Source organism: Alexandromys fortis, unplaced genomic scaffold (assembly GCF_014885135.2).
Source record: "Alexandromys fortis isolate MF-2015 unplaced genomic scaffold, M_Fortis_MF-2015_v1.1 scaffold_9, whole genome shotgun sequence".
Classification (NCBI taxonomy): Eukaryota; Metazoa; Chordata; class Mammalia; order Rodentia; family Cricetidae; genus Alexandromys; species Alexandromys fortis.
The window spans coordinates 12,692,917-12,714,351 of NW_026067892.1; the positions used below are offsets into that span (position 1 = coordinate 12,692,917).

A 21,435-nucleotide genomic window follows, 5' to 3' on the forward strand; every position below is an offset into this window, starting at 1 on the left:
TGGTCCCTCCCGAGAGCTTGGAAAGGGTAACGGATAGATGGCAGGGAACTCGTACGCATACCCTTGACCCTTACCTGCCGACTTAGATTTGATTTCCTTGCGGAACTTGGAGCAGACACTGTTGTAGTTGGTGCAGATGTGGTGTAAACACCAGGCGGCTAGCTGGTTGGCATTGTGAAACTGCAGGAAAAGAACCAGAAGTGGGGTCAGGCTCTGTTTGCTGAAGCCAGGCAATGGGCCCGTGGCATGGCTCAGTAGGTAAAGGTACGCATTGCCAAAGCTGGATAACAGAATTTCATCTCTGGGACTCTGTGGAGGAAGGAGAGGCCTGACCCGGGCAATTCCTCTGACCTCCACAGGTGTGCATGCTGTGGCACACACACGCACACACACAACGCACGCACACACATGCGCACACACACACTCGCACGCACACACACGCGCGCACACACACTAAAACGATACAAAAGTTTAAAGCAAGTCTACAAAGAAATGCGAACCATTGTAAGGGCGGGGGAGGGAATGAAGAGATATAAAAAGCCTGTAGAACTAATATAAGTTCTTGCTTCGCCCTCAGGGTTCTGACTTTGACCGTGGCTCTGATGTCAGCCAAGTATAGTGTTCATGTTTCTTTCCTCACTGCCTACCGAGATAGACGGTCCCCAAAATAAACGCCGTATCACACTGAGAGTTTCAAGTATGCCTGGCTGTCCTGTCCTGCCTGCCCCCTTGGCCCTCTGGTGATAGGTGGCCATGCATGCCCTCTGGAAGGTACCAGTCAGCGGCAGATAGAACGATGCCATCTCTGTTTAAGGAGACTCGGCAATGGAATACTCCGTGTCACATGTCAGAGCTCGGCTCGCTGGGGCCAAGGATCGAAAGGCAAGAAGGCAGAGTGCCACAGCTGTCCTGTACCTGCCCTCTGGTTACGTAACAGCAGGCATGGGGGTGAGGTGGGAGGATCTGAAGCTTTTCTGGGTAGATGCCTGGGGAGGTGGCAGTTGAGGTCAAAGTGACGGCTTGACGCCCCCAAACCAGATGGTCCACTCCTTGTGTCTCCTCTGACCCGGCAGGACACCCTTGCCCTTCTGCACTCAGCCTATGCATCTCTCTGGCTAATAAGGAACCAGGGAACGACAGCATGGTTCTTCCGAGGCTTGGCTCCTCATCTTTTCAGAGCCACTCTGGGGAGACGCGAACCCACAACCCCAGTCATGGAGGTGGTTGGAGGCTGGTCCTTCCAGCTTCTTCTTCATGTTCAGTTTATCTCTGAACATAAAGTGGGGGGGGGGCTTTCAACAGCTCAGAGAACTGGTTGCATGACTTGCTCCCCCCGATTTGAGATCAATGAGTCTTGGTGTTCAGACTGGCCACAGTGGGAGAATTTATACCACAGAAATTGCAAGGGCAAAAGATCAGGGTTCCACTGTATGTGAAACTCTCTTTGGCTTGAAAGTTAACAGGTAGGCTAAGACACAGACGTCATACTAACTTCCTGCCAGGGTCTGCCAAGGCTTAGTAGCAGTCACACCACAGCCTGTCATGAGTGTATGGGAAGACAGGAAAAGGTCGCATTTTTACTTCCAGTGAATTGCCCAGTAGAACATTCTGGGCCATTACAATTTCTTCTATGCAGGATACTTATGGATAGAGCCCAGTCATAAATTATCCCTCACATTAGGGGACACCTCAAATTTTAGACAGCTGGTTCTGATGAGGCGTGGAGCTTCTACTGCACTGCACACCTGCTCTCAGCTTCCGGTCTTCACCGGATGGATTTTCAAGCTGGTTTTTAGGAGTCTGTGCTCTCACTTCCCTGTGAGTGTAGGGGATCTGCTGCTCTGATATACTGGAGGTCGTTCCCAGGACGTGGGGACCACACAGCCAGAAATTCTGTGGCAAATGGACTCAAGTCCGAGGCAACTGGCTGTTCCCAGTCCCCGTGTACCTTCTCCCTGTGAATTGAGCCATCGCCTGTGGCCACACTTGGCCAGGCTGAGCAACACCTGCCATAGTTCCACTGTCCTCTTCCTGAGGTCACCTCCTCTCCTGTGATTGGGCAACAGCCACTTAAATTGCCTGACCTAAGGTTTGGTTAGCACTGTCCTTACTGAGAGAGAACAAAGGAAGCCAAACTCCACAGGCAGAAGGAAAAAAAAAAACAAAAACCAAAAAACAAGTTTAGAACTGAGTTTTCATGCCCTGCCTCCAGAGTGTAAACTACTGTTGTTAAGTTTATGCTGAAACCAGATCATTCTGCCGGCATATTCTGCAGTGGAAGAGAACTTCCATCTTCAGGGCTTCTTCTTGAACACCCTTTTCCTCTTGATTATCAATCTTAGGAAGTCAAGGGTTGCCATCTTCCTGTCTTATGGAGAAGGAAACTGAGGCAGAGTTTATCTTTGTGCCTAAACCTTTAGTCAGATCTTACCCGACCTTTGCTTGGATCTGGAAGAGGTGTGTGTGTCTACTACATGCACACATGGATGTTTGTGTGGGGCTCATGGACACCGATACTAACAAAACTGATCTTAGAAAACTCTGGGAAACTTCAGTGAACCGTTCATTGGCAGGGGGGCTTGCAGAGCTTTATGGAATGTTCTAGAAACCAGTCTTGGCCAACTACTTCTCCAAGAACTCAAGGAAGGAAGAGAGGCACCATTTCCCCCTAAGCCAGTGATTCTCTCAGATATGAAACCACTGCCTCAGGAGGGCAAACTGGTATGGAGGAAGGGGTCCTTGGGGTCCTTGTTTCAAAGGCAGCCCGGCAGGCGGGATGCTGACCAAACTCTAAATACTCTTTGCTCTTTCCAGTGTAAAAGCACACCTCGGTGACGTCTGTATTTAGATGGATGGGACAGTGGTATGTTTTTATCAGTGTTAAAGTGGGCTTGTGGGACACACACCAGGGATGGGAGATAAGGGCCCACAGACCTACCTGTGCCAATTCCAAGTAAGAGAGCACTTCACCATCGATGCCCACTCCACTCATGGCAGCCTTTGTGAGCTCCTGGACGGCGTGCTGCTCTGGGAAAGAGAGAGCAGGACAGGGTTAAACCGTTTGGCCTGGAGGGGCTGGTCTAGGACCACTTGAGAAATGAGGAGATGGTGGACACAGTTCTGGGCAGATGCTGGAAATGAGTCCCGGGCTGACTCGGGTGGTTTATCAGTACCCAACCCAGGCATCCATGTCTCTAGGGCCTCTGCGCTTCTAGACTAGTCAGAATTCTGTAGACCTCCATGACCCCACCTGGGATGAGAACCACGGGCTACATGTGACTCTTTCAACTTGGAGAATTAATTCTTAGCTCATTGGCCACACCAGCCCTGTTAAATACTCAATAGTCATACAGGCCTACCCTCTTGGAATGTACAGACACAGAAGAGATCCATTGCTGGCAGATGCTCCTACTAGACAGTGTGGTTCAAGTCTAGCATGGTCATGGGATCCTCTAAGTCCAGACACAGTCCTCTTTGAGTATATCTTCAAGGCTCGCTATCTTTGGACAGCAAAGACTGAATGATAGAGGACCATGTCTACTTGGGGAATTAAAAACTGATGATGGAGGTGATTTGGTAGAGCGCTTGCCTAGAACGCCTGAAGACTTGCATTTGATCCCCAGCACTGTGTAGACCAGCTGTGGTGGCCCACACCTGTAATCCCGTCGTTTGTGAGATGCAGGAAAATCAGAAAGTAAAGGTTTTCCTCAACTACACAGGCAGTTTGAGGCCAGCCTGGGCTACTACATGAAACATCACTGAAAAACATAAATGTGAAGGCATATATGTTGGCCTCAATAGTTACAAACAGGTCACCCCAAGTTCCATCTCTTGGAATATAAAGATGGGGAAGAACATTGGTCCTAAGTAATAAGACTCCAGTTGGAGAGGGCTGAGTCTGTTGTTGCCCTGTGCCCAGCTCCTGCTGTTAGAGTATACATTGTGGCTCTGAGGCTGGGGTGACTGTTTCTCACCTCTGTTTGGGTAGTTTCCAGCCCCAGGCTAACCTGGGTGTATGATGTTTTTGTTCAGCTTAAGGAAGAGGGAATAGGGTGTTTTTTTTTTTTTTTTTTTTTTTTTTTGCTTACAATCCCAAATCACACTCCAATATTTCAGCAAAGTCAAAGAGAGAGGGTGGGTTGGCTTATTTTTATTTTCTTTTCTTTTTAAAGCAATCTTTATTTATTTTGGTTAAAGTTTCTCCATTGTTTAGCGGTAATGCTGTTTTGTACTTAAGAGACTGTAGCTTGATGTTAATGTAATTTTAATAATTCACTGAGATACCAGGAATTTCATGCTACAGCAGCCTGGGACTGACCCCGCACTGTCTGAGGTGTGTCTATCCTGTCCAAGCATGCCCGCCTCCTACCTGGCTCTGTGGTCTTGAGCCACACACTTGTTTGCACAAGTGGGTGCTCCCTTTGATCCAGCCCTCCTCAGCTGGACAGATTTACAGAACGATTTAGAGCTAAATTTCCCCCGAGAAGTCGTCTGGGCTCTCAAAGTAACAGCCAGTGTGACGGTTAATCGTGACTGTCACCTCGACAGCATCTGGGCTCACCATGGAAACGCTCCCCTGGGTGTGTCTCTCAGGATGGGTTTGGGAAGGTCTGGGGAGGAGGACCCGCCCTGAGTGTGGTAGTGCCGTCCTATGGGCTGAGTGCCCAGACTGAATGAAAATGAGAAAAACAGATTCCCTACCATCCCTCCCTGTATCTGGGCTGCTGGTGCAGCGTGCCCAGCTGGCTGGCTGGCTACCCCTGCTGTCCTGCCTGCTCTGCCATGTTGAACTGCAATAGACCCGTCCCTGAAATTGTTTTCGTTGTTTCCCCATGACTGTAATTCTGCTGCTGTTATGAATTGTAAAGGAAATATATTTGGAGGTGGAGGTTTGCCAAGGGGGTCTCAACCCACATTTTAATCAGACTGTCCACCGAATGCCGTAGGCAACCCAAGGGCCATGCTGGGAAGGTGTGCGGATCAGTGCCAGCAGGATTTTATTACGTCATGCAAGAGGACTGGAGTGAGTTCCCACACAAGCTTTCTGAGGGTCACTTAAAAAAAAAAAAAAAATCTTTCATGTAGAAATCAGCCCCGTGTTCTCGGTGTCAGATTTAATCTTTAAGTCAAAACACGACTATACTGATAGAGAACACAGACCAGATTCAGCAGATTTGGTTCCAAGTGACTTTGGTCTATGAAAAACGAAATCAAATTTATCTTCAAAGGACTTGCGTATAATCTGCGGATGGTCACCTGGGCTTGGAACTCAACGTTTTTGAAAAGGGAATTCTCATTACAGCTCCCCGAAACTAATGGGTGAAAGGTCATATACTCATTTGCATCTACGGCTTTAGCAGATTGGGGAAATGACTTTTTTTTTTTTCTTATTCTCTTTCTTTTTTCTTTTTCTTTCTTTCTTTTTTTTTTTTTTCCTAGACAGGCTTTCTCTTGGTAGCCCAGGCAGTCCTGGAGCTTGCTTGGTAGGCCACTCTGGCCTTGAACTCAAGTAGATTCACCTGCCCCTGCCTCCTGAGCGCTGGGACTAAAGAAAGGTGTGCTCCATCATGCCTGGGCGTAAATTCTTTCTTTTAAATTGGGGAAGAAGCAAGAAGAAAAGAGAACTCTATTTCCAGGTAATTTGTGTATCAGAGGGCAGAGAAGTCACGGAAGTCATTGCTAGAGGGTGTAGTACATAGTGCACAGTTTGGCTTGTTCTTCGCTCATTTTATGACTCAGTTGTTCGGAAAGTTTTGGTGGAAAGCCTCATGGGCAGAGACAGTTCTCCCAGGGCTCGAGGAAGGCCAGTAAATGACAGTGTGTCTCTGCTTTCACTGGAATTAGTTCTCGGGCAAGTAGCAGGCTAAGCACCCGGACTGCTAACTCCCACCTTTAGGGAAGGCCACACAAGGCTTAACATTTTAAAATAAGGGATTTAAATGCATATATTCCACCCAGACCTGTTTCAGCTTACCCACTGAACAAATGTAGAAGTTACAGAAAAGACTTCTGAAGTTAAGCCTTTTCTCCCCCTCCCGAAATGAACTTGACAGTGTCAGAGCATTTTCAAAAATAGCTTTAAGAAAAAGAAAAAAAAAAAAAAACTAGGTGGTGGTAGCACACGCCTTTAATCCCAGCACTTGGTGGGGCAGAGACAGCCAGTGCTCTGTGAGTTCAAGGCCAGCCTGGTCTACAGAGCGAGTTCTAGGATTGCCAGGGCTATACACAGAGAAACCTGTCTCAGAAAATAATAATAATAATAATAATAGTAATAATAATAATAATAGAAAAAAAGAAACATTGCTTAAAACCAAACACATGCTTCCCATGGTCCAACCCATGTTCTAAGGACTTCATGTATTCGCCACACCTGATCCTCACAGCTTGGTGGCAGCTCACGGACCCATTTTTAAGCGAGAGAAGACTGAGACACAGAGCTCCAGTCTCACAAAGGACAAGTCACTTAGCCGGGAAGCAAAGGGACCAGGGTGTGGAGCCTGGGGGAGATGACTTCGGATCCTCTGTTCTCTACCTCTCCGTTAAATGTTCCTTCCTCAAAGGCTACACCTGTGCGCAGCACCGTGCCATGGAATAAGGCTGACCCGCTGGCTTGATTTCAAATTTTGTGGTCCACATAAGATTCAGCGTGTGCCTCCAAAGCCAGGTACCCACCTTGTACATTTACAAAACCAAAGAAACTAACGGGGCCTATCAGAGAGTGGTTTCGGAGATACTCCTTGCATCAAATTAGGCTGACTGATAGACTGGGCTGGCTTCTCCCCGCCCCTCGCCCTCACCCAGGACTGTTCAGTTCCGAAAGATAGAAATTAGAGTCTGAACCTTGGCAATCTTGTATTTGTTTAAGTGCTATTTTTTTTTTTTTTGATCAACATGGCTACCAGACACCAAGTCACCAGCCTTACCTACGAGTGCAACCAAGTGTGGCAGGCAAAATCTGTTTGCCAAGGCAATTAACTCCAGGGGGTCCAGGTCCAAGTTGGGCGACAACTGCTTGGTGTAGAGGTATTCCAATACCGCCTGCATTGACGTCTTGTTTATACTGGGGAGATGCACCTGCAACAGTGTACAGAAGGTTCAGTGCGCCTGCAGAAACCAGGGACTGCTCACCTGCTGCATGCTAGGGGCTGATAAGCATCCAGACCACGTGACCCGATTGGCTCCAAGGCTGTGCTGAGAGGGCCTTTTGGTATTTATGGCTGTAAACCTACCGGTTTGATTTGTAGGTGCAAGAGAGAGCGTTGCTACCTGACAGAGCCTGGTGTGGCATGTTTTAAATGGCTATTTGGGCCTACAAATCAGACAAATGGGTCGTAAATGTGTTATGACATTATGGGCCCTTCCTGCCAAGAACCTGAAGATACTCCGTTGTGGAGCGAGAAATCTTTCGGCATGTGACATGTACTAGGAGCTGTTAACTGGACTGCTACAGACATGACGGATCCCCTCTCTCAGGTGGCCATGACCACACTAGCGGTACAGGGACACACTGCATTCTGATGGCCCCTCAGTGTCTGTCAGCATGGTGTCTATATTTCAGTATTCTCTTCCACAAGCACACGGGCCAGAACTACAGCTATATCACTGGGTCTCTGCAGAGTAGAGTAGCCAAAGAACTCCTGCCTGGTACACCTGGAGACACGGTTTGGGTTGGATGCAGGGCATGATCCCCTTCAGGATGCCCACAACCTCTTGTCCCATGTGTCTGGAGCTTTTGTTTATAACACTTTATACTTTCTAAGAGGCCAGGGAATGACCTGAGGCCTCCGTCCTGTGTGGAAGAGGGGGACACAAATCAGTGGGGTCACACATTGTGTTTCAGATCTTCACTAACTCCGTGGGGTGATTTGAATGAAAAGGGCTCCCAGGGGCTCATAAGGAGTGGCACTATTAGGAGGTGTGGCCTTGTTAGCGTTTGGAGGAAGTGTGTCACTGGGGGTGGGCACTGAGGCTTCAGAAGCTCAAGTCTGCCTAGTGGCTCACCTGCTCTTCCTGCTGCCTGCCAATCAAGATGTGAAACTCTCAACTATCTCTCCAGCACGTCTGCCTGTGGACCACCATACTTCCCGCCATGACAATAATGGACTGAACCTCTGAACCGTCAGCTACCCCCAATTAAATGTTTTCCTCCATAAGAAGCACTGTGGTCATGGTGTCTCAGCACAGCAATAAAACCCCAACTCATACACTCTACAGGGTGGGGACTGACAGGGTACAGAATGACGCCCTTTGTTTTTTGGACTGGAATGTCGCTTTAATAGAAGATTCCATGCCCAGCTTTCTGGACACACCATCTAATATGATTCTTACATCTGTCCTCGGAAGAAAAGACTATTAATTTTGCTGTTTTATGGACAAGGACACGGCAGTCAAGGAGGCTAAGTTTCATGCCCAAGGTTGCAGGGTTAGTCAGCCATGACTGGGATTTAAACCTAGGGAGCGCAATTCTGAAGTTGTGTAGCCTGGGGTCTCCTTATGCCAGTGCGTTGGGTTGCAGAGCAATAAAGCCTTGGCTCTCACAAGTAGTTCTGGGAACTACAGTTCTAATTTGAAAGGATGAATCATTATAGACTTCTTACTCTGATGCTTAACAAAACAGAAGACAGCATATAAAAATACACCTCCCCATATATATATATGTGTGTGTGTGTGTGTGTGTGTGTGTGTGTATCTTTATGTATGCATGTATGTATTACGTATGGTTCCGTCTTTATGGATACATGACTATATCTGTGCCGCTCATGTATAAACACACATAAAGAGAGCCTGTTGCAAATGCACCTGAACATGCATGCATGTATTTCCTTCACATTCTACGTGGGCTCATGGACGACCTTCCCAGAGTAAAACTATTGCCATTTTTGATGTTATACTCCTGGGTAGTCACCGGCCACATCGGAGGCAGAATCTACTTCCAGGTAGAGTTATTTCCGCACATGTCATGGAGGAAGGCTCCGAACAAGCTTGGAGAAATATTAAGCAGGCTTATCCCCTGCTCTCAGACCCAGGTATCAAAAGCAATGATGATTTGGTAAATAAACACCTGGCTTGTTACTACTGCCCATCGTTTCCAGTCCCCAGTATAACCTCTGTGATGACAGAAGGCGAGGAGTCAAAACTGACATTAGGATCTTGAAATAGCCCCAAGCTAAGACTGTCGCTTGCCGCTGCTGGCTCCTCCACCTCTCCTGTCCCTCTGGTTTCCAGGACAGACTGTAACAACACACGCTGGCTCATCTGTGACATGCCAATGATGGCTCAGAGCTGCGCATTCCCTTCACCTAGCTGTGCCACGCAGGAATAATTTCTTCCACTGTGCATCTGACCTTGGGCATGCTTTCGTGTTTGCTTGCACACGCGTCTATGTTTAAGGGCATATGCGTTTATATAGTACTAACAATAAGCTGACAGAAGCCATAGGCTCCTCTATGTATGTAAAAATATGGTGAAATTTTTTTTTTCTCTAGAATGGTGTTTGGACTCATGGAAATTTTTTAGGTAGATGGCCCTTTTTGCGTACTTTAATGCTAAGGGGCACAACTTTCATATTTGTATAGTAAAAGCACCCATGTTTTATAAAACGTTAAGAACGATGATCTCAGACATCAGGGCAGAGAGTGTGTGCTGTCTCAGCTATGGGGATCTGCTCTTTCAGAAATGGAGGTGTGCAGGGTGTCTTTAGGGGACAGGGAAAGAGTGTGTGGGCTGGCCCAGAGGTATGCCAAAACACAGCCCAGGGGCACACCAATCAGTCCTGTGTGGCCCTCAGTAAGTCACCCACTCTCTCTGACTCTCAGATTCCCCATCTGTGACTCAGGAAGAATGCAGAATGCTTGCCAATGTTACTTCTTCACTGAGGCTGGGTTTTGAAACCGCTCAGATTCCCTTGGCTCTGTGTGCTTAGAGCGCTTGCCAGTCTGCTCAAGCAAAGGTAAAATGGGCATCAGAAACACAGATGTGACAAGGGGCGGTTTCTGGGAACAGGAGATGAGAGTCGAGTGAGCGCGGCCCAGGCTCCCAGAGGTCCTCAAAGGGCTCTGCTGTGTGTAATCGCCAGAGGCCAGCTGCTTCCCTTTCGCTAAGATGACGTCAACACCTTTGAAGGGATGACTCATTTTGGCAGATCATCTTAGGGACCCTTTAGGGGTAATCGACACATGAGGAGAAACACAAAACACATTCATAATATGCATTTCCTTCTCAGTGCTGATGGCTTTTTATAAAGCAAAACAAAACCCAAATCCTGTTTCTGTGATGTCCACGCTTATAGTTCACCATCTAACAATGGGGGGGGGGGATCTACTTGCAGCCCTTGAGAACAATAATCCAAGGGCAGAGCGCCACAAGAGACGGAGCATGACATCCGCAAAACCTATTTCTTCAAAGCGACCCCAGAAAACACTCGGAGTGACCCAAAGAGGAGAACACTACCACCACCACCAGTGCCTGCATTCCTCTTTAGCTGGTATAACATGGTCATTGTGAAGATTAGCGTGGACCATTAGGCCTGTAATTAGAGCCAGTCTCACACAGGGTGAGCGAGTATTCTAGAGCTAGCCCACTGCGGGCCATATCCTGGCAAGCATCTGAAGTAAACCGCTTGCTGAGTACCTCAGTAGGAAGGAACGAGACCTACTGGTACTTTAAAAAGTAATGAAGGGGAAAAAAAAAGGCAAAATAGAAATGTCCTCTTCTATATTAAATGGTAAAATTTAATCTAACGTTCATGGTTCACTGTCCTCTTTCCTAGACATATGTGTGTAGAGGTCCTTTTTGTACCCTGGAAAAAATAAGGGCTGAATTTCAGGGGCTACGTCTGAGTTCCCCAAGACCAAACAGACTTGAAAGATGACTGAGAAGGGCTAGAAAGACCGATCGGTGGTCAAGAGAACCGGCTGCTCTTGCAAAGGACACCAATTGTAAGTCCAGTTCCAGGGGACCTGACGTCCTCTGCTGACCTCCTTGGGCACTGGACACAGCTGGACATCACATGCAGGCAAAGCACCCATACACAAAAAATAAAAATAAATCACAAAAAGGTCAACAAAAAATTAACAACTTTAAAAAGATGACCTAGAAAGGCTAATTCCAAGAATAAGGAAAGAGCAAAGTTCTTCCTGGAGGGAGGATTTAGTGACCATTTCACGAGGCTCACTTCTATCTGTGACGGCTGCCACCTCCCTGTCTTAAATTAGAAAACGGGCTCGCAGCTTCTTTATTTGCTTCTGGTGTTCCTTCCTTCCTTCCTTCCTTCCTTCCTTCCTTCCTTCCTTCCTTCCTTCCTTCCTTCCTTCCTTCCTTCCTTCCTTCCTTTTTCAAAATGCGGTTTCTCTGTGTAGCCCTGGCTGTCCTGGAACTTGCTATGTAGACCAGGCTGATCTTGAACTCAGAGATCTGCCCACTTCTGCAACCCAAATGCTGGGATTGCATGGGTGTGTACCACCACCACCCAGGGGCTGTCAGTTTCTTAATCTAGAGTTGTTATGGGACGAGAGAATTTAATGGGGTGACACCGTTTGCTGGGTATTACCTATCTGCTCCAGGCACGGCACACACCTGTCTATGCTTAGTTCGCCCTCGCAAGAACGTTCACCTGTCATTCTCATTTAGTAGCCGAGGAAGCAGATTTAAGAGAAGGCTGGCCACTGGCCTCAGGTCACAACCACACTGAGATAAAAGTTCAGGAGCACCTCTTACGGTCTCTCTTAGAAACAGAGAGAAGGGACAGGAAGTGGTTATGTCACCAGTGGATGGCATTGCTAGAGCTCATGAAATTTTGGTGATTTGGTTAATGGTCTTTTTTTTTTCTTTTCTTTCTTTCTTTCTTTCTTTCTTTCTTTCTTTCTTTCTTTCTTTCTTTCTTTTTTTTTTAAAATCCCCAGTGGCTGCAATCTCTGCCCGCATTAGTTTTAGCTTCAGTCCTCAGAGAGGAGGGGAGGGCTAGGACCCAGGTTCCTTTCAGAACCCCGTTGAACCAGTGGCCACATCCCGCGGGCCAGTCATCGCCACATAAGGTGTGTGTGCTCACCCATGCACGGCTAGGTTTTGTTTTTGGTTACCTCTGCTGCACATGTTAATCTGGAGAGATTAGAGGTCCCTTCTGTGAAGGGATAAAGGGGATTAGCGTCCCTTGGGTCAGGGCTGACACTGTTGCTCTGAGCTGGGGGTCCTGACCTTGATCATAGGCTCCTCTCACGTAAAGACACCAACAGCGGGCGTGGTGGGGCTGGACAGATAGGGACACACACCAGAAAAGGCCAACCGTGGGAGGGCATATGGAGGGGGAACTACCCCGATCGTTATTGTTAGAGGGCAAGACTCCCATCCGCATCCCCATCAACCAATCTGTGGTGGCTAGGCTGGACTCAGGAATTACTTCATAGATACAGACGCTCACACCTTACGACTACATCCGGGTCATGACTGACTTTTTTACTGAGGGAGACTCGGAAGGCAGAAGTCACTTGTTCCAGGCCATCCAGCCTGGGGGTGAAGAGTTATGTTTTGGATTGCGGGGGCGGGGCGAGGAGGGGTGGCTTTTCTGTGTAGCTCCCTAGCACGGAGAAGCCTCCCTTTAAACTCTCAATCCCTTTGAGCACACTGGAGGGAGACTTAGCAAATCAAAGAACTTCCTGATTTCCTCAGGATGCCAGAAGAGACCGCTGGGATAATTCTAAAGTCTTCCCCCCACCCCAAAGGGCAGGGATTGTTTCTGGGGTCTGGTTAGGCAGCAGCTGTGTTTCTTTCTGGAAGCAGGGGGATGGCCCAATGACCTTCTCAGTCCCAGCCATTCCTGGCTTGTGATTCTAGGATTCTGTTTCCCTACTTGGAGATGCGATGCAGACTCCCGGGGCACCGTGGGAGAGCTCCGCTGCACCCTGGGAGCACCCCTTTGGAAAAGTTACCCTTTGTTTTCAGTATTTCTTTTGACAGTTGGGAGAGATGCTGAGCTAAGCAACGCTAGCCCCCAAGGACAGTAAACTTGATGGGGTGTCCCCGTGTTATTTTTTAGAAAAAGGAGAAAAAAAAGATGTTAAGGAAATATTGCAAAACTCAACAGAAGTGCTTGCTCCACCTATACTTAGTTAGAAATACTTGAATGGATTTTCTTTTTTTTCCCCCGGCGATTTTGTACGAAGATAAAGACAGCATCTTTGAGACACTGCCTAAGACATTCTAAGTCTTTTCTTCCGTAGGGTAGGACCCTTCTGCTTCTGCTGGACCCACACTCTTTGAAAAGCGTTCCAGAGCAGCGAGCATTCAACCACCTCTCATTTTCTTAGCCTCCTCCCCCCAGCAAGGTGGGAAAATTGGGGCTGAGCCTCCAATGGCATTTCCCCCAGCCTAGCGACTGGGTAGGGCAAGGTCTCCTGTCTGATTAAGGACAGTGCTGGCTCTCCATTGACTGAGGATCTTTTTACTTCCCCCACAGAAGACAGGCTCTTGTACTTGATTTTGATGGTACCTGGCTGTCTTGTTGATGTTTGTAAAGGAAGTATGGCCAGTCATGACTCCTCAAGTGTGAGCCTGCATCCGAAGCACCTCCTGATCTCACTCTATACTGACCAACAGCCTCCTGCTCCCCACACAGCAAGTATGACTTCACCCTGAAGCACAGCCTGAGGGACTATTTCGCGGAGCTGTTAGAAGGGAAGCTTCTGGCTGCTTCCACATTCTGGGCTTCCGAGGCACGTACCTCACTGTTGGCGCTTTCCACAAAGGACCCCCCGAACATGGCGGCCATCCACTCGCAGCTACAGATCAATAGTGGCTTGTGGGCACGGATGGCTCCATCATCCAAGGTAAACGTCACATCTGCCAAGGATCGAGGAAACAAAGCTGTGAACCACTTTTGCGAGGGGTTTCACCCCAGCCTTCTTCTCCGTATATATCCATCAAACTGTATCTCTTGCTCGCGACTCCCAGGTCTACAGATCCTGCTCCAATCCGTACTTCCTAAACATCCAGCTCCAACATCAAGGAGGGTACCTTGAAAAATTGCCCACAGAATCAACCCTGACGAATTCTCAGGGTCAGGAAGTAGCAGAAAGGAGAGGGTGATCTTTTTGTGTTTTAGAGTTGGGATTTGCACAGAGGTTGACACATTTACACATACATAATGACGATCCTGGTGCTGAAAGGTGAATTTTAAACATGAAATTCATAGATGTTTCAGATACCTTGTATACACAGCCTGTAAGTGATTTCAATCAACATGGTTCATTGTTGAAGTTGCTGTACCTTTGTAAGATAACCTTTCAAATGAACTAAAATTCACGATTGCTTCAGGACCACCGTGACCAGTGACTGGGATAAATGTTGTTACTTTAATTCTGTCCTGTCAAGACAGGCATGAAGTTTTCACACGCTGACACTCAAAAAGTTGGAAATTGGAGCATTTTGGGTCTTGGATTTTCCAGGTTCTGGGGATGGATGTTCAGCACATACAAGATTGGTTCATCTATTGCTTGTTACTGTTTAACCTCAAGTGCCCTACATACCTATCCTCCCTTCCTCTCTCTCTCTCTCTCTCTTTCTCTCTCTCCATATACTACACACACACACACACACACACACACATGCACTTGTAGGCAAAACACATATNACACACACACACACACATATATGTGTGTGTCTGTGTGTGTGTGTGTGTGTACTAACACTTCATTTCCAATTTCTTTATCATGAAATTCTTAAGAACACATCTTAGCTGGTTGCAGCTAAGAAAATGGAACAATGTCCCAATGTCACCCATTATCTACCTCAGATGTCTCAGTCACCCCTGAAGATGCCAGGGCCTCTCTTTCGTAAAGGAGTCCCACGTGGACCCCCATTTTTGCTTGGCTCACCTGGGCAGTTAGAGAGGGATTTAGTCAGCTTTCATGCCTACCAGTTAATGGAGCGCATATTTGCAACACATTCTTTTCAGTAACGCGCACAGAGCTGCTTCCGCACCATGGCAACCAATGTTTGTAGTAAATGTTACCCACTCCTTGCTTTAAAATGAATAGAGTGACTCAGTGTCGGGTCACGGAACGTGAATGCGTAGTGCCGTGGCAGGGATTATGGGAGACAGAGACGAAAATAGAGGTAGCCCGGTAAACAGAGCTCAGGAAGTCAACTTGTGCAGTGAAGTCCGCTTCCACTCCCCCCCACACCCACGTCCCGAGACAAAGATTCTAGAATAAAAATAGTATACATGTACCACAGACAGAACAAAGCAAAGGCCAGTAAAACAGACCGGATGCAGTCTCTAGGGAGTTTGCTCTTGGAAGGACGCCAACGGCTGTGTGTGTCATTAGTTTGTCAAGATGAAAGAAGAAAGATCAGGACTCCGGAGTACAGGGGCACAGACCAGGGGAGTTGCGGGGGTGGTGGTGGTAGTGGTGATGGCGGTGGTAATTTCCCCCGGGGCTTCAGTGACCTTATGACCAGAGATCAATGTTGCAGGGACAATGGAGAAGAATGAAACCATGGGCACTGGTCAGAGAACAGATCCCTGAGCCAGGAAGTTCAAGTGTCAAGCCCCTGGAGAGAGGCTAAGAGTCACCTGATCTACCCTGAGTGCTGGAGGTTGAGGGACTAGGTCTCTGTCGTGGCAAGGCTTGGGTTCTTGTCCTCCCTGCTGCCACTTAGCTGACAAAGTGACCTGGCCTCTCGGGGGCCCTTGCTTCTCAACATCTGTAAGGTAGAAGGACTACCTCTTCGGCCTGATCAGGGTTAACTTTGTTAATTATCTTTATTCTGTTAACTTTATTCGGTCTCATGCTGTCTAGCTAGCATTTATGACCCCCACCCCCACCTGGCACAAAGGCCTCGATGGCTCACCTGAGAAGGTGCCCTTGCTGAGACACTCTTTGATCCGGTTGGCTTTCCTGAAGTGGAAGGCTTTCGTGATCTCCTGGTTCATAAAGGCTTCCTTGTTCATGATATTCTCCACCATCATCCTCAGGTCGAACATCTCCAGGATCTCGGCCATCTGAGCCAGTCCCAGCAAATCTTTCTCCTTCTCATCTAGCTGCCCCGTGTAGAGGAATCGCAGCAGGGTCCGGAAAGGCCCTGACTGCATCGACGAGTCCAGCCTGACCACGGTCACTGGGCCTACCCGCTTCGAAATGGGGTTGACCCGCATCTCCCTGTGCATGCTGACAAACCCCTTGCTCCAGCCGGACAGGGCCTGTGCCTCAGAACCCGAGGCTTCGGTCTGCAAAGTCAGACTCTCCAACAGGTCCTGGCCTGAAGAGGCCCCTGGGCCAGCCGGAGGGGTCCTCTGGGGACTTTTTCCCCCTTCCTCGGCTGGGCTCATGCTTTGCACCCGCCCCTGACAATCCCTGCATGGCCCCTCTTCGCCAGCTCCTCCACCCCAGCCAGGGGATTCCTCACACTCCATTACAAAAAGGTCGTAGAATTTGGAAGAAGAGGTAGCGAGGTAAATGCGGTGCGCGAAGATGTGCTCCTGACCCTGGAGAAGGAAGAGGACGTCGGCGCACAGAGGGTTGTCCAGTAAACAGGCGGCATCGCTGGTCCCCGTGGACGGACACTCAGGGACCTTGATGACCGGGGGAGGGGCTTTCGGAGGTAGGAAGGGCGCCTGAAGCAGAGGCTTCTGGACTTTTTTCAAGTGGGATTTCCAGAACTGCAGGTGCCGGCGGGAGATGAGGGCTGCGCGGATGGCGTTGTCGAACACGTCCTTGATGCCAAACTGGTCAAACACGCTGGTCTCGTAGTAAGGGATGCCGAGTTCCTTCGCCACCTCTCGGCCTTTCTCTGGGGGTAAAATATCACCTCTCTTTATGGGCCTGAAATAAGAGAATTAAGAGAAAACGCATTTAATCAACCTTTTTTTTTAAAAGGAAAAAAAGGAAGAGGTGCATAGTGTCTAAATTTCTAGATTCCTAGTTGAATCAGACAATTAACCCATTCGCTTCTTAAATTTTTACATTTAAAATTCTGTAAGGGTCCCAAAAACTCATAGTCAATGGATACTCCAAGATAAAGGATTTATTACTGCAGAAAAAGCTTATGGTGTTAGCAGTAACTGAGATAACAAAAGGATTGGCCTTTGCTATCTATGTGGTCTTGAGCAAGATGTTTAACCTCTTGAAGCCTTAGTTTTCCATCTTTGGAGAGCACGGGCCCTTAAAGCAAAGGTTTAAATGAGATAATAAAAATGCCTAGCATTGTTCTTGGTGCTTGATAAAAGGTATTGCTGCCATGATCATCTCCGCTGCAGTGTTTCAGTTTTAGAACTTCATAATGTATCCGCTTACACCGTCTGAGAGTTCTCTAAAGTTCTGCTCTCACCCTGGGGCAAGAAGAAACAGAGGCAGGAAGCTCAATCGGTCTGACAACGGCGCCGGTGCGTCTAGAACCTACTATTGGATCCAGGAATCCTCTTTCATGTAGTCCCCCCCCTCTTTCCATCAGGCCCTCACGGATCTTTTCTTTGGGCTGGTACACTAGTCTCTTAGTTGGCCTCTGTGGTACTTTGAAGGTAATTGGCCCCCCATAATCTCATAGGGAGCGGCACTGTTAGGAGGTGTGGTTTCGTTGGAGTGGGTGTGGCCTTGTTGGAGGAAGTGTGTCACTGTGGGGGCGGGCTTCTAGGTTTCCTATGCTTGGGATACCTCTCCGCATCTGAGTCGCCTTCCTGTTCCCTGCAAGCCAAGATGTCGGCAACACCACATCTGCCTGCACGCCACCATGCTCCCTGAACACCATCAAACTCTCTGCCATGACGATAATGGACTGAACCTCTGAAAATTGCAAGCAAATCACCCCAATTAAATGTGTTCTTTAGGGGCTGGAGAAATGGCTCAGTGGTTAAGAGCACTGACTGCTCTTCCAGAGGACCCGGGTTCAATTCCCAGCACCCACATGGCAGCTCACAACTGTCTGAAGATCCAGTTGCAGGGGATCTGACACCTTCACACCAATGCACATAAAATAAAGTTAAATAAACCATAAAAAATATTTTTAAAAAATGTGTTCTTTATCAGAGTTGCTGTGGCCATGGTGTCTCTTGACAGCAACGGCTCTGACTAAGGCAGCCTCTCTTCAGAACTCGCACTTGAAGCTCAGAGTTCCATCACTGAAAAAAAAAAAAAGCACTAAAATCGCATGGGTAAGGCCGAGCCTGCAACTCTGTGTCAGTTTCTCCTGTTTTTACAAAGCTGGTGGAACAAAGCCCACACCCTTTTGGTCTGGCACACAAAACTCATTTACAATTTAATCAAACCCAGGAAGGCCAATATAAGCAGTGCAGTGCTGGGCTTGTGACATAGCCAGGGAAAGATTCCAGAACCGACAAGATGCGATTTGCTACAAGTCTTCAAGAAACACACAGTGGATTCTGAAAAAAAAAATGCTCCTAGAAGTTGATCTTAAATACTTTGCCTCTGACACCAAAAGTCATACGCTTCCCAGGCCCTGGTCCAGGAGAACAATGATAAAACTGGATGGAATTTGGATCTGAAGACCTGGAGGGAGGAAGGGAGGGAGGGAGGGAGGGAGGGAGGGAGGGAGGAAGAGAAAGAGAGAGGGAGAGAAGGAGGGGGGGAGAAAGGGAGAGAGGGAGGGAGGTCACACCTCAGGGTGCTGACAAGGATGGAAAGATCCAGGGAAAAAGGTTCGACTTTAAGCCTCTTCCCTTGGGCCTTGTATGATCTTTGTCCTTGGGGCTGACTTGAAATTTGCTAATTGATTAACCCAAAGTTCAGCTCTAATGCCCTACTTCATAAACACTCCAAGTCGCTCTACGTAAGGGATGGTCCTATCTGCTGTTGGCCTGTTCTGCCACCCTCTCCACTCAGCCACCCACCCCCACCCCCAGGTGATTCTGAACATTCCATTTCTAGTCTAGGCATGTAGGAACAGAGGGACTGTGGAGACGGAACAGGAGATGCTCTCAACAGTTTCCTCCAGGATGTATGGGGAGCACCACAAACTGTCTCCTCTTATATCGTCACTGCAATAACATAAAAAGGGGGGACCGGAGAAGTCTTGTGTAAGCCAGCTAGGTAAATATTGAAGCAAGGCATTGCTATCAGAGCTTTGGGGGAATTTTGTTCTTCAGCAGAGAATATGGGTGTGAAACAGACAAAATTGTTTTATACAAGAATAACTTCTGAGAGCACAGGTTTTTTAAAAATTCTCATTTCTTTCTGAAACTGGTATCCACACCGTGCATGTACTAAAAAACACCCTAATTAAAAAAAAGTTTTGATACTTTGTTAACATAAGGATTAGACACATCTAAGATGTCTTGTTTGCTTTCTTTTTAAAAAAGATTTTAGGTATTTATTTTATGCATATGTGTGCTTTATCTGCATGGACAACTTAATGCCAGAAGGGGGCATCAGATCCCACTAGAGACAGTTGTGAGCCAGCATGTGGTTGCTGGGACTTGAACTCAGGACCTTTGGAAGAGCAGCCGGTGCTGCTGAGCCATCTCTCCACTCCTTGTGTTTCCTTTTTTTGCAAGCAAGACTCCATGTGATTTCCAGGTGTTTGCTTTTGTTTTGTTTATTGAGCCAGGGTCTCACTGTACAGCTCTGGCTGGCCTTGAACTTGCTACAAGTTGCCCTCAAACTCATGGAGATCCTCCTGCCTCTGCTTTTCAAGTGCTGGGATTACAAGGGAGTGTGCCAACAGCTGTGCATGGGTTTTAAAAACCGGACACTGGCCCAGTCCTAGCAGTCTGGGCCTGTAATCTTAGCCGCTCAGGAGGCCGAGGAAGGCGGGTCACAAGTTCAAAACCCAGCTGTGCTACAGAGTAACCTCCTGATCAGCTTTAGAAATTTAGTGAGACCTTGCCTGGCTCTAAATAAAAAGTAAAACGAGGAACGGGGATATGGCTCAGCGGTAGAATGTCTGGTCTGCCTAGAATGTGGAAGGCCTTGGGCTCACTCTACAGTACTGCACCAAACACCAGAAGCCAGAAAAAACGCTAGCAACAACACCAGCACCAATCTAGACGCGCGGCCGTGGGAATGAAAGCCCATCTCTGTTGGGATGGGTTGCTGGCCAACAACTGCAGCTGATCATTCTGAGCCTTAGTTTATTTTATTCTAGATCAGGCATGGTTTCAAGAACGATGCCGTCCTGGGTGGCTAACATTTTGTATAGGACTTCACTCAAACACAGTCCTTCATCCAAAGCATTTCCACACGTCCCAGTTCTTACGGTGAAATTCCCCCCAAGCATTGGCCAGCCCTTTGATTGTGACCCTGGTGAGCGTGGGGAGACATCAGGACGCTCGCTTCATGACAACATGGCTGACGAACTTTGCAAAAGTCTATGGCCGGCCGATAGGTGTAGTCTCAGTGACCACTGAAATATCTAAGCTGCCCGTAAACTGCTTCCTCACTGAGGAACCAGCTGCAGGTGGGGTCCTCGGCTTACCTTGCTAAGGGGCGTCTGGCCCGGTTGACAGCTTCCAGGTCGGCATAGCGGAGGTCAAGCTGGCAGCCGACCAGGACGACAGGCGTTCGAGGGCAAAAGTGCTTGATTTCTTGATACCACATGGTTTTCACATGATTGAGGGAGTTGGGGTTCGCGATCGAAAAGCAGAGGACCACAACATCAGACCTGAAAGGCAACCACAAGATGAAGCTCGCCTCACCTTCCCCTGCAACTCCCTGGCCCTCCGTTATGGTCCCTCTCTCCCCCTCTTCTCTAACACCATCACGTCACAGTTGAAATAATATTTTTTTTTTAAAAAAAGGGGCTGGATAGGAAACACATCTATGAGTCATGCAGACAGCCTGCTAAGCCCCCACATTCCAGCCCTGCCCCCGGCCTCGTGGCTCATTTTCACACCTCGCCATGGAATGCGGATGTGCCCGGGGGGGGGGGGTTCCCCATGAAGTGACTTTCCCAAGAGATGGCTGTCCAAAGGGGTTCTGTTCTGGAATTCCCACATGCTGAACTATTTCTGCTCGTGAGAAATAGTTGCAAGATAAAAGGAAATGACCAAGATCCCCCCCCCCCCCCCCCCCCCCCCCCCCCCCCCCCCCCCCCCCCCCCCCCCCCCCCCCCCCCCCCCCCCCCCCCGCCTTGACTCCCTGAATAAAACACAAAGGCGGAGATGTCCGACCCCATGAGAGAAAGCGAACAGCCGGTGGAGATGTTGGTAGTATTTGCTGCACGGGCGTCAGCAAATACAAAGAAGGAGGTCGGCCCTTCTTGCTCACGCACACAGATCCAAAGCACGTCCCCTTATCTGCTTCCAAACAGAGAAACCCTGACTTGGCAGGAATTTGGATTCCTTTTAGAACTAGGTGTAAAGCAAGAGGATGAGGTCAGCGGAGGACTCAGCCGGTCAGGAGACGTGGGATTCGGCCCCTCCCATGTTATAGGTGACACACAGCGGGAAAGAAGGGGAGGGGAAGGCTTCTGCTGACATTTGACATTGGG

General features: G+C 48.3%; 2 protein-coding genes across 8 annotated transcripts in view; one reads left to right on the plus strand and one right to left on the minus strand.

Moving 5' to 3' along the window:
• Window positions 1–21,435, plus strand: part of Cdk1 (cyclin dependent kinase 1) — a 1,182,536-nt gene that overhangs the window by 50,219 nt on the left and 1,110,882 nt on the right. The gene's annotated exons all lie outside the window — the stretch shown is intronic.
• Window positions 1–21,435, minus strand: part of Rhobtb1 (Rho related BTB domain containing 1) — a 110,528-nt gene that overhangs the window by 2,650 nt on the left and 86,443 nt on the right. For all 7 annotated transcript variants that reach the window (XM_050139402.1, XM_050139422.1, XM_050139392.1 and 4 more), the window contains 6 exons: window positions 20,422–20,607; window positions 15,847–16,817; window positions 13,715–13,833; window positions 6,924–7,074; window positions 2,939–3,027; window positions 75–180 (listed from right to left, as the gene is read on the minus strand). In XM_050139402.1, coding sequence (XP_049995359.1) covers window positions 75–180; window positions 2,939–3,027; window positions 6,924–7,074; window positions 13,715–13,833; window positions 15,847–16,817; window positions 20,422–20,607 — 1,622 coding nt within the window. The remainder of the gene's footprint in view (window positions 1–74; window positions 181–2,938; window positions 3,028–6,923; window positions 7,075–13,714; window positions 13,834–15,846; window positions 16,818–20,421; window positions 20,608–21,435) is intronic.